At 52.7% G+C, this 12,421-nt stretch overlaps 2 protein-coding genes across 9 annotated transcripts in view; one reads left to right on the plus strand and one right to left on the minus strand.

The window, feature by feature from the left end:
* The first annotated feature begins 488 nt into the window (after positions 1-488).
* On the plus strand, positions 489-1,320 carry C8H20orf173 (chromosome 8 C20orf173 homolog). Its single transcript, XM_044262181.1, is given in 4 exon segments — positions 489-620; positions 824-881; positions 884-998; positions 1,089-1,320. Coding segments are annotated over 4 exon segments (489 nt in total). The 3' UTR covers positions 1,273-1,320.
* Positions 1,321-9,654: 8,334 nt separating this feature from the next.
* Positions 9,655-12,421, minus strand: part of CEP250 (centrosomal protein 250) — a 48,861-nt gene continuing 46,094 nt past the window's right edge. For all 8 annotated transcript variants that reach the window (XM_044263160.1, XM_044263159.1, XM_044263161.1 and 5 more), the window contains 2 exons: positions 11,532-11,594; positions 9,655-10,166 (listed from right to left, as the gene is read on the minus strand). In XM_044263160.1, the coding sequence (XP_044119095.1) occupies positions 9,903-10,166; positions 11,532-11,594 (327 nt within the window). In that variant the 3' untranslated portion in view covers positions 9,655-9,902. The remainder of the gene's footprint in view (positions 10,167-11,531; positions 11,595-12,421) is intronic.

Raw genomic sequence — 12,421 nt, forward strand, 5'->3', positions numbered from 1 at the left:
GTTAAAAAGAGAAGCAAAGCTAATAGTTCGAGATGTTTTAACTTTTAAGACGTCCTACCTAGGAGCGCCTGGGTGACTCAGTCACTGGGCATCTGCCTTGGGCTCAGGTCATAATCTCAGGGTCCTGGATCAAGCCCTGCATCTAGCTCTCTGTTCAGAGGGAAGCCTGCTTCTCCTTCTCCTGTCTCCCCTGCTCTCTATCTCTCACTCTGTGTCAAATAAATAAATAAAATCATAAAAAAAAAAAAGAGTCAACCGAATGAGCCAGCCAGGTGCCCCTGTCATTTTGTTTTAAAATATTTTCTGCTGGTGAAGATTGAATTGAGAGAGTGGCAGTGGAGATGAAGAAGGGGCGCCTGGAGGGGCGCCTGGGTGGCTCAGTGGGTTAAAGCCTCTGCCTTTTCCCCCAGGGGAAACTGATGGTCTTGGTACCATGGCATTGCAACCACCCCTGGCTCCAACTCAGGACAAGTGGCTGCCAATCTGAGATGCTAAACTCCTCCCTCTGGCACCACAGAGCTGGAGAACGGACAGGGTTTGCTGCCCGCTATGAGAAGACCGTGGAGTACCTGATGAGGACGACAGAGTCTCTGACCCCTAACTCTGTACTCTGGTATTTGGTCAGTGGGCAACCTTGAGCCCAGTCCCACCCCTTGTCCTTTCAAGGCCTAGCCCATCTCCCACTTTCCCACCCAAGCCCTCGCCCTGGCTTAGCGCACCTCTCATCTTCACGGCCTGGACCACTGACCCCAGCATGGGGGCCTCACCCACTACCAGGTGATACCCAGGTCCCAGCCCCCAATCTCCCTTCTGCTGTTTCCAGGGCATGAACTCAGAAAATGGACTTGGCAAAATGTGGGAGAAGCTGTTCAAGGTGACTGGCCCTCAGTGAGCCATTTCCATCTGTACTGTGGGACTTGTGCTTTGGTGGGGAACCCCAAGACCCTACAGGCTTCTGGCCTCAGCCACAACGTCAACTGGTACCCCACAGCCTTTGGGTGGGTGCTGGAGAGAGGGCAGGGCATGGGAAGTTCAGGGGTATCCTCAGAGTGCTGGCAGTTCCTGCTCTCCTCCCCAGGATGAACCAGGGTCATGCCCAGGGCTTCGAGATGGCGCGGAACCAAACCTCAGGACGCTTTCGTCTACCCTGGGAATGCCAGCATCCAGGGCTCTTGGAGACAGCTGGTGCTGCTGCTGAAGCTTTCTGGTCTGGTGTGGACTTCAGATGATCCGAGTGAGGAGGTGATGGTCTGGGAACCCCAACGTTCTTAGTACGGGGGTCAGGGGAGGTCACTGCAGTGGAGGACAGAGGGGTTCCAGGGAGACCCTCTGCTGGCTTTTTTTTTTTTAAGATTTTATTTATTTATTTGACACAGAGAGAGAGATCACAAGTAGACAGAGAGGCAGGCAGAGAAAGGAGGAAGCAGGCTCCCCGCTAAGCAGAGAGCCCGATGCAGTGCTTGATCCCAGGACCCTGGGATCATGATCTGAGCCAAAGGCAGAGGCTTTAACCCACTGAGCCACCCAGGCACCCCGACCCTCTGCTGACTTATTAAGGGCACCTGCAGAACCTTCCCAGGTCTCAGACTGCTGAAATTCTCCTTTCACCCAATTCTCTTAGATTCTGGAAGGTGGTCCAGTTCCCTAGTGGAATGGAAGGCAACCAAGACCAGGTAAGGGGACAGGAGGGAGTAAGACAGGGCTGTGGGCTGCTGCGGCAAGGGGCCCAGTTCAGGCCCCTCTCTCTTCTTCCCCACCCCCTGGTGATCGGCCCCACTTCCTCAGGTATAAGCAGGGCAACTGGCTGGGTGATTGGGGTCAGTATGCATTCCTGGTACTCATGGCTTTGCTCTATCCTTGCACACCTGCAACCAGGTTAGGAAAGATTCTGGTCTATTTCTCACAGAAGCAGAGAGTCTAAAAATTCTTTCAAGATCCTACATCATCTGACCCCCTCCCCCGCCTTCCTCTCTCCCAAGCTCCCACGTGGGGATTCTTGGTGTTCCCCAAACCCCAGTTGCCTCCTGCCTTCTCACACACTGCCGCCTCTGCCGGGAATGTCCTTCTCGTGTCTCCCTGGGGAGTCCTCTCTCTTCCTCCAATGTGAGGAGGACCCGCTGGTTGATGCCCTCTTTGCTCGACTCTGGGGTCACACTGTGTGTTCAGAAGGCGAGCTCTGCTCTCCCATCTCTAAGAGGAAGCCTATCACACTAGATGTTCAATGAGTGCTGAAGCATCACTGGCAGACATGGGGGCAGGACAGGATCCAGTCTGTGACCCTGGGGCTCTCTTCTGTCTTATCCTATTTCCCAGGTGTCCTTATTTGGTTTTGGGACAGACCAGCTCATGAGGTGGTCCCATGACTGGGATGATAAATATTGGTTTGAGAGAAGCATGCACAGTTTCAAAGAAGAGCAGAAGGTCATCCTCACGCTGCAGGGCGAGGGGAAGGTTGCTATCTACAGCTGACATGTTTTCCATCCTGCTTAGCCCCCGGAGGCCCTAGGAGGGGGGGGCCACGGAGTGTCAGAAAGGGGACCCCAGATATAGATCACTCTGCTGCTAATAAAACTATAGCTTATTTCTCTCATTGGAGTCCTGGTGATATTAAAGGGCTACATCCTATTTCAGATTCTTTTTTTCTTTTTAATTTTAAATATTTTATTTATCTATTGGACAGAGAGATCACAAGTAGGCAGAGAGAGAAGGGGAAGCAGGCTCCCCGCCAGGCTGAGAGCCTGATGCGGGGCTCCATCCCAGGACCCTGAGCTCATGAGATCATGAGATCATGAGATCATGATCTGGGCCGAAGGCAGAGGCTCACTGCCACCCAGGCGCCCCCTATTTCAGATTCTTAATTCTTAATTCTTAATTCAGATACATATCACACATATCACCAAACCATATGTATGTATATATCTCACAAGGAATATCTATCTATCTATCTATCTCTCACCAATAAATTTAATCAAATGAAAAGAGGAAACAAGCGAACCCTAAAGTTGAGAACAAATCAAATGGATCTAACCATATTTAACTTGATAACTGAAGCACCAGAGAAAAGAATTATTTTGAGTTCCTTTGGAACTCAGTACACTGTGTATCCTTTGCAGGATATATTCTGTGGACAAAAAGGGCTACAAAGACATTTTAAACATCACTTAGTAGATTTTTTATAATACTGGTATTATTTTTGAAACTATACGATGAGTATCATGGAATAAGGTAAATAAATAATTATAGCAATATTATTAGGAATAATAAGTATAAAGTCAGACAGGTAGAGAGTAAAAACCCTGTGACATTACATTCAAATTGGAAATATCATTATAAACTCAATTTTTAAGTTAGTTTTTATTGTGGTGAAATATACACAACATTTACCATTTTGACCATTTTAAAGCATGCAGTGCAGGGCCATTAAGGACACGCTGCTGAGCAGCCAACCCCGCTGTGAACTCAAGATTTTCTTTTCTTTTTTTTTTTTTAAGATTTTATTTATTTATTTGACAGAGATCACAAGTAGGCAGAGAGGCAGGCAGAGAGAGAGAGAGAGAGAGAGGAGGATGCAGACTCCCTGCTAAGCAGAGAGCCCGACTCAGGGCTTGATCCCAACACCCTGGGATCACGACCTGAGCTGAAGGCAGAGGCTTTAACCCACTGAGCCACCCAAGCGCCCTGACTCACAATTTTCCGAATACATTTTCTGCTCTGCCATCTGAACAGTCTAAAAGCCTGAACAAAGCGGTAGCAAGGATTAATCCCAGAACCCAGATTTTGTTTTCTAAACACTTCTTTCCCACAAAGATTCCAAGTCTGGACAGGAAAGGTACAAGGAAAACCCAGACCTCAATGTTGGGAAGATTTGAACATCAAAAGTAGCACTTGTGGTGGAATCACAGGGAATATAAAAAAGATCCATAAAGAGACTCAGAAATAAAACCAGTTCATTGGGAGGAACTATTACATCAACTGGGGAGGGGGAAGCATTTATCCTGCTTTCCTTGTAGAAACAGTGGTTCAAGGTAACCAGACAGCCTTGGCCAACAAGGGTGTGCAGGTGCTGGGTCTGTAAATGAATAGCCAGTACATTCTACCTCCCTGTCTGCCCAACAAGCGCACACACAGACACGCACGCGCGTGCACCCACACACTAACAAAATGCCTATGTCCCTCATGAGACCAGGTGCACATGTACCCGCTCCCCAAGGGCTCTGCTGTGACTGGCTGTTTTGCTTGGAGCCAGAGTCCAAAAATCCCCAAAGGCGTGAGCAGCACAGCTGCCCATCGTCTGTTATTCCGGGTACTGGACCCAACATGACGCATATAAACCTATTTGGAGGAATAACGTTACCCACTACAGAAATAGTCTTTAAGAATCAGCTGCTTCTGGAGAGAGGTTGGAAAAGAACTGGATGGGAAATGGCTACCTTCTTTTCTACTGAATTTTGTAACCAGGGGATGCACTGGCTTCATTTTAAATAAATGAAACAAAAATCTGCGGTGGGGGGAAGTTTGGGTGGAGAGAAATGTACTTAGAACCACATCATGGTTAGATCACCGTAGGTTCTTTTCTTAAGAGGGGCCAGGAGGCTCTTCCTCTCCCCGTCCCTGCCTTAAGCCCAGAACCCCTGCACTGGCAATAGAGACCCCTGTCTCAGAGAGAGGGGATACAACAGTCTGGCCTGCTGTATTTTTGTCCCCATTATCCTTGATTTCCAACCCCTCCCTTGTCAGCCAGACCCTGGGCTGAATGCCAAGAGGAAGGCGATTATCCCCCAGGCCTCCAGGCAGGAACTCACAATGTGGCCTGTGTGGCGGGGTCCCTGATACTGGGCTGCCATGAAGAACCCCATGGGGCACCAAACCCATCTCCTCTAGGAAGGGCACAGGATACACCAAATGTTGCCTCTTCCCCGCTCCTTTCAGCCTCCATCAGCGCACCCTGTAGAGCTTAGGTGACTGTGAGGGAGGCCGCCGGCACAGTGGGGCGCTGGTGAGGTCCGTGACCACAGCTTCCTACTTCTCCCAGTGTCTGGTGTCTGAGTCAGCCCGCCTCTTGGGCCAGTGCATGGGACTGTAATGAAGCCTTCGTGGTGGATGTTAGGCTTGTGGGCTGCCTTGATGTTCACCTGTGGCTGATGCTTCTGCTCTGCTCAGGAAGGTCTGACTTGAGCAGGCTAGCTGGTAGAGCTCCAAGGGCCTGCCATCATTCTTGGGACGAACAGGCACACCTCTGGACCCCATAATCCCAGTGTATCCATCCAGTCAGCTTGGAAACACTCTGAAAGGGCTCTTCAGCGGTTTCTTCCACCATGATGTTCTGTGGCACTTTGTCCGGCTTTTATCGAGTGGCCTGTGAGTCTCTTCTGGACATCCGGGTCATTGTGTGAGTGTCTGTCTACGCCCAGGCGTGTCTTCCCTGGGGAAGAGCTCCTCTTTTCGGGGCTCACTGTGCAGCTTCGTGACACACAGGTGTGATGAGTATTTGCCAAGTGAATGAAGAGCTGGATCCGGGGCGGGGGCAGCAGTCAGCCCATTTTCTCCACAAGGTTTCTATGTCTGGAGTTGGGCAGACGAGAGGTGGGCCCCTATATAGAGAAGGCAGTTAGGTCTACCCCAGGCACTAGCAGAAGGCAAGGGAAGCAGCCTGCTAGAATGTGAGGCTATTCTTGGCCAGGAGCAAGCCTTAGATTCTTGGAGCTGCCTGGCAGGGCCGAATACTCAGATCTAGGAGAGATTATGACAGGAAACCAAGAGAAGAGTGACGTATGGATCACCAGACACTGGATAAAGCCCTCCCTGATTCCCTCACCTGGACAACAGGCAGTAGTGAAGGAAGAACCAAATTTGAAAACAAGTTCTCCTCTCCCTGCCCACCTCTACATAGAGGGCCATGTGCACTCTCCTCGGACCCCTGACCCATTCACCTTTTTACCTCCAAGCCCTCCCACTTGTGTGAGGCTTTGGGCCTCACAAAGGCATACAAAGAGCTGATAACATTGGTTAACAAAGGACTAAGAAGAAAGGTCATGATGTCCACACTGACAGGCCACCAATATAAACGAACTAGGTGACACCCCATGAGCACAGCCCTTCCTTCTCCAGAGGAGCCTCCGTTCTCGGCCTTGCCTCCATGGGGGTCTAGGCAAACCCGGGTCCCAGCAGAGTAGACGGAGCAAATTCCAGGGTGCCAAGTGAGACTCTGTGGTCTTCATGCTCCCTTGCCTACTTTCTAAGCGTGGGGAGAGGAGCTCAGCCTGTGCTCCCTTCCCACTGTGCTGGAGGGTCACACAGGGGATGTGCCCCACCCCTCCTGCCCCCTGCCTCCCTGCCACCAGCCCTGTTCTTCAGGGCTAGTGTCTGCACAGAGCTCAGCTGTTCCCTTCCCCTGGCCTGGGGAGCGAACAGGTGGTCAGTGGATCAGGGGGTGGGGCTGGGGAGGACACGGCACTTGAAGGTATCATCTGTCCAAAGACCAATTAATTAAACAATCAGCTGGCGGAAAGGGACCTGTCTCATAGGCGGAGAGGAGGCCTGCATGCGAAGTCTTAGCCTGGGAGTTGCCTTGATGCTTTTGTGGGTGAAGGATCCCCACCTCCACGGTGCTTCTGGAAAGTTCTCCTGCTGGCCCCAGAGCTGCAGAGGCTCTGAGGTTGCTCACCACGGTGCCACATCTGCATAGCCTGTTTTCATGGGCGGGCTGTCTGTCTGGTCTGACCAACACTTCCAGATGGGCTCCAAAGCTCCTCATGGAGCTAGAGGCCTCCATCTTCGGAGTTCCCGGGCTCTGGGCTGTATCCCCTCCCTGACTCCTTTTCCACTCCGGTGGGGTCCAGCCTCCTCTGTGTGAGAACATGGGCGTCAAATGGTAAGTGGTCTGTGCTCTTCTCCTCAGGCACTGATGTTGGGAGACCCAACCCGGGTCCAGCAGGTCAAGGAGGAACTATTTCAGCTGATCCCCGATTCCCAGGTCACAGCAAATCCCTGAGACCCGCCCACACCTGTCCCCTACCAAACAGTGCGGGACTCAGGGGATCTGCAGTCTTTGCGCCATGGGACATCCACCGTTGAGCAGCACACTGGGTCTCAGAGGGGGCGGGAGAGTGAAGGTGGTGAGCAGTGCTGGCCTGTGAACCCCAGTGCCCTCCTGACTTCCTGTCTCTGCAGAATGAACCAGGCCCCATTTTTAGGTTCAGGGAACAAGGGCAACCAAAAGAGCCTACCTGCACATAAAGTACTCGAGAGGGCCTGGGAGCTGGCAAGAATTCCCACTCCCTGTGGCAGCTTCCAGATGTAGCGTGGACTGCGCGGTCTTGAGCCTTGGAGGACAAGGGTACCTCTTACCAGGTGGTGTGACTGCTGGAGGCCCCAGGCCTGGAGCGGACACCCCTTGGCTTTTTTCTTTTTTTAAAGACTTTATTTATTTTTTGGCAGACAGAGATCACAAGTAGGCAGATAGGAGGCAGAGAGAGGAGGAGGCAGGCTCCCCGCCGAGCAGAGAGCACAATGCAGGGCTCGATCCCAGAACCCTGGGATCATGACCTGAGCCGAAGGCAGAGCCTTTAACCCACTGAGCCACCCAGGCACCCCACCCCTTGGCTTTTTGGTGTAAATATTGATCTTGCTGTCACTCCGCCGCCAGTGACTACACTCCCTACCCCCTCGCTAACATATAGCCAGTTCTTCCTTCCCTATCTCATGCCAGGCAGCTTTTTTGTCTTCAAGCTGCTGCTAGTCCCAAGTAGGGAAGCAGATGGGTGAGTCAAGGTAATTAGGTTGTGCTCTGGTGATCCTTGTTCTAATACACAGTATGGAGACTCGTTGAGAGTGGGGTGCCGCACCCCCCAGACCTAGGCACTCCCTAGGAACAGGAACGTGGCCCAGGCTCTGGCCCAGCTCTTGTCCCTTTCTGCTCTCAGGGCTTTCTGGCCTGTCCCAGCCTCTAGCAAAACAGACGAGGAAGAGGTTGGAGGAAGGAGAAGTTTTGTGAAAGGAGACCCTGCGCTCAGCTCTGACCTTTCCCCTTAGGGATCTGGTGACCAACTTCACCATCCTCAAGTACATCCACGAGACCTAGCTGGACAGGAACATAACCCAACCACCGATTCGCGGTGGCATGGGACAAGGAGAAGGAAAGGAAGCACTGGCCCAATGCCCTTAGGTAAGGTTGGGTCCTATCTGGAAGGTCCACACTCTAAGCTAGAAAACTAGAGGTTAAGAGACTGGAAAGGAAGGTTCCAAGAGAAGTCCTGTTTGTCTTTGAGAACTCCTGGCACAGAAAAGGCCAGGTGAGGATTCGGAGTCACAGGGAGCCTGACCAGAGGTGGCATCCAGGGTCCAGAATCTCTGGGGCCTCAGGTATAGTTCGGCGGGGGGAGGGGAAGGGTTCTAAACTGTGACTTTGGGGACGCCTGGGTGGCTCAGTTGGTTAAGCAGCTGCCTTTGGCTCAGGTCATGATCCCAGCATCCTGGGATCGAGTCCCACATCGGGCTCCTTGCTCAGCAGGGAGCCTGCTTCTCCCTCTGCCTCTGCCTGCCATTCTGTCTGCCTGTGCTCGCTCTCTCTCCCTCTCTCTGATAAATAAATAAAATCTTTAAAAAAAAAATAAATAAACTGTGACTTTGTACTAAGCATCTGATGCGGAGTCCCGTACCATGAATTTTTAGAACAAAGCTTCAGCAGTGGTGAACCCCCCTCCCCCATCCACTCTGTGTGATGCAAGGGGATACAAGGGGACTGAGCCCTGAGTAAGTAGGTTTGGGGTAGTGGGGTGCTGCTCTCAAACCCCACATTCTTGACTAGGCCTTAGCTCCATCCTCAGGCTTAGAAAAAGGAATTCCAGACGACAACTGAAGGGCCAGAAGGCGGCCAAGCCCAGCTTCTCTAAAGAAAACTGTTCTCTTAGGCTTCGAAGAAGTTGCCAATGGTAAGTCTTAGCCAGTGAACGGGGTTCAGTCCAGGGTGCCTCCACCAGGGTCAGTCCATAAATGACAAATTCTGCTATAGTCCAGCCTCTTTACCGGCTTGACACGTGATTGGACTATGGGGGACCAGAGTTGGTCCCAGGTGGTATGCCCAGGAAGGGAGGCCGGGGGCATTCACCCAGAGCAGAAGGGGAATGAGACCAGATGGAGTGTCTGAACTCGAGAGACCGACTAGCCGAAGGTCCACTCAGTGTTTCTGAAGCCCTAGAACTTAAGTCAAGAACATATTATAGTTCCTCATCCTCCATGAGTTCAAATCTAGATTCTAAGCCCCTCCATCATCCCCTTCCCTCCCCATCCACCCTCGGCCCCAGCACGCTCCGCCATAGGCCCACGGATCTCACCAGCAGGCCTAGCAACCCTGGCCTGACGGCTCCATCCTTCAACGGCCAGCTCAAGCCTTCCTTCCTTGGTCACTGGAATTTCTATGCACTTCTGGTCAGCACACAGAGCTGTGATTCATCCATGAGTGTTCTCACCAACTGGACTCAAGCTCCCTGTGGACAGGGGCTTTGTCTTGCTGTGTCTGCTATAAGCCTTCTCTGTCAGAATGCAGGCGGACAACGAACTCACGCCGCCTGACAGGAATCTGTGGCAAATTCTTCCTTCACAAATGCCCCGCTGTGCTGCGGCCACCCAGTGACAAAGTGGAGACAGCGGCAGAGAACAAACACAGAGACGTGGGGTTTATTGTTGGTGGGGAGGTGCTGGGACAACACAATTGAGACAAGAGGCATCGGATGCTCCTGTAGGTGACTCTGTGGGCTACGGGCAGCTGTGACTTGCCTCGCTCCCATGGGAGCCAGGGCCTGCTCCCAGCCTTGTGGGCTTCCTTCCCTCCTCCTGGGCCATGACAGCCAGCTGTCCGTCCATGCAGTCCCAGGCTGGCCTGGATTCTGCCCCGGCTGTGGCTGCTACCTGGAGATGGCTTGGGTAGTGCTGGGACTGGGGCACAGCGGGACTGGTCCTGGGGACGTCAGACTTTGAGTCAGGGACTCGTCCAGCTTGCGGGTCTCGGCTTCCAGAACGGTGGCCTCAGGGGCCTGGGCCACGGCCAGCAGAGAGTGGGAGAGGCTGTGGTGCAGGCCCGCTAGCTCACGGCTGGTCTGCACCGAGCGAGCAATGTAGTCCTGCTTCTGCTTCCGCTCCAAGGCCAGCTGGGCTCGCAGCAGGGCCACCTGGGTCAGTGCGGGTGGGGGGAGGGGACCAAGAGGGAAAGAGTAATTAAGGGCCTTGAAGAGGCCCAAGTCCTCCTGCTCCGCTCCTGGGAGAGAGCATTTGAATCAACTACCGCACGCCGATCTCAGGATCAGGCTCTAGGGTGTCTGGGGCAAGGGCCCTTGGGAGTCCTGGGAAATCCAGGGCTCCTCAACCCTGGCCATGTAGGAGACTCAGATAGGGACCTTACAAACAACAGCAAAGACAAAACTACTCATCCGTTTTACTGAGGGATCATTTGCATGTAATAAAATGCCGGGATTTTAAGAACATGTTGTGATGAGTTTGATCACACACGTGTGCGTGCATAACCACTATCCTGATCGAGATACAGAGTATTTTATCGTCACTGCAGTACACTCTATTCTGGAGACTCTTGATAAATACTCTGACTTAATTAGATGGCTCTGAGGCCTGGGCGTTAGCGTTTTTTCAAAACTTCCTAGGTGGTTCTCAGGTGCAGCCAGGGCTGGGAATCACTGACGAACCCTTGTTTCTCCAATGAGTACACAGCACCAGGAGGTGGTTATGGGGAGCTCAGGGCAGCGCCAGGACTAGGGTGAGGCAGAGAGACCCCTGGGTTGTGGAATTTAAGGAGGGACTCCAGGTCGCCAGTGAGCATCTCCTTAAATTCTCACCTGGGTGTCTCCCTTGCCTCACCCTAGTGTGGGCCCCACCTCGGGAATGCTTTGTGTGAATTCCAACTAATAGCTGAGTCTAGTCGTATGGTCAGGCTCTGCTGGTAGTGACTATTAGTTCCTGAAACAGGCTCAGAAATAAAAATTCCACGGTTCTTACTACTCTGGGGCCTTGAGAGACAGGGTGAGCCTTCAGGTAAGGCCTGGGAGGCAAGAAGGCACTTGATCTTGGCTTTCTGGGGCGAGGCAGCTGGAGTCACGCTCTGAGGTGTGGATCTTGGTGCTGGTGCCAGGCTACTCTGCCTGGTGTGCTGGCAACAGCACGGGTGCATGTGAGGGCAGAGGAGGCCGGGATCCTTGTTGTTTGCTTTCCTCTGTCCTCCTAGAATCTTCTGTCTGCCCCTCAGCCCTCTTTCTTCTCCTGCTCCTTCATAGCTAGGAACCTGGTGGTCTGGGGTCTGGAGCATGCTTTCTTCCCTCCTCCTACCCTAAGCAGACGGGAGGTTGAGTTGGGACTGGGCTCTTCTTGCCTCCCACACAGACTGAGGTTCTCTGAGGGAGGAACTATTTCCTGTCTCCCTGCTGGAGGGGCACAAAGGGTCAGGCACACAGCAGACACTCATGCTTTATTGCCTGATGGCAAAGGAGGGAAAGGGGGCTTAGAAAGCTGATCCTTCCAGAACATACCTCTTTCTGCAGTTCGGCCACGTGCTTGGCATCTGAGGAGCCCTTCTGTCCTCCTCTTCCATCCTACGGAAGACAAATACCATTCTTACTGGAATAGGCCTTCCTGCCCTAGGGGTTCTGAAACAGGCATCTTTAGCCAGCTCATCCCAATCCTGGGGGCCAAGGCAAGAACTATGTGACAGAACCCAGACTGGACTCCATGGGGCACCGTGACCGTTGGGCAAGGAAGCCTGGGAGGGTCCAAGCCAGCCTAGTGGATGACGCCCCACAGAGACCTGATGTTGAACATCCAAAAGGCTTGGGTGGCATTGGCTTCTTGAAGTCACCTTTTAATTTACAGAAGTATAACATGCATCTGCCTTGTGGCAGCCCTGGGCTGTGAGCTACGGGTGCAGAAAGGAAGTAAGACGAGGTGCTGGGCCTTGGGAAGCTTTCATAAAGGAAGGGGGATGGAGAGCTTGGAGACGCTCAGCTGGCAGCAGTCTCTTCCCGACAGGCCGCAGCACTGTTCATGGATGGGTATTACTCAGCTAGAAGAGTCCTGGTATGGGGAGTCTTCCCCCCGTTCCTTACCCCAAAAAGGGAGTCTAGTCCCTGGAAATCCCACGGACACTAACCTCGCAAATTCAGTCCTATAAGGGAGGAGCTCCGAGAGGCCCACGAAGCTGCTCTAAGGCTCATGGGCATGTCAGGGTCTGGCAAGTACCACCCGACACCCACTCGCCCGGGATTCTGACCAGAAACCTGATGAGTCCCACTCCTAGATGAGCCCGAGGCCCTGGTCTGCAAGCAGGGAGGTTACACATCAGGGAAGGCTTTTTGAGCTCCTGAGAAGGTAGGGCTGCGAGCCGTGACTCCATCCCCACCCACTGAAGATGGGCCTCCTTCCT

The sequence above is a fragment of the Neovison vison genome, chromosome 8 (genome assembly GCF_020171115.1).
Source record: "Neovison vison isolate M4711 chromosome 8, ASM_NN_V1, whole genome shotgun sequence".
NCBI classification, from domain to species: domain Eukaryota; kingdom Metazoa; phylum Chordata; class Mammalia; order Carnivora; family Mustelidae; genus Neogale; species Neogale vison.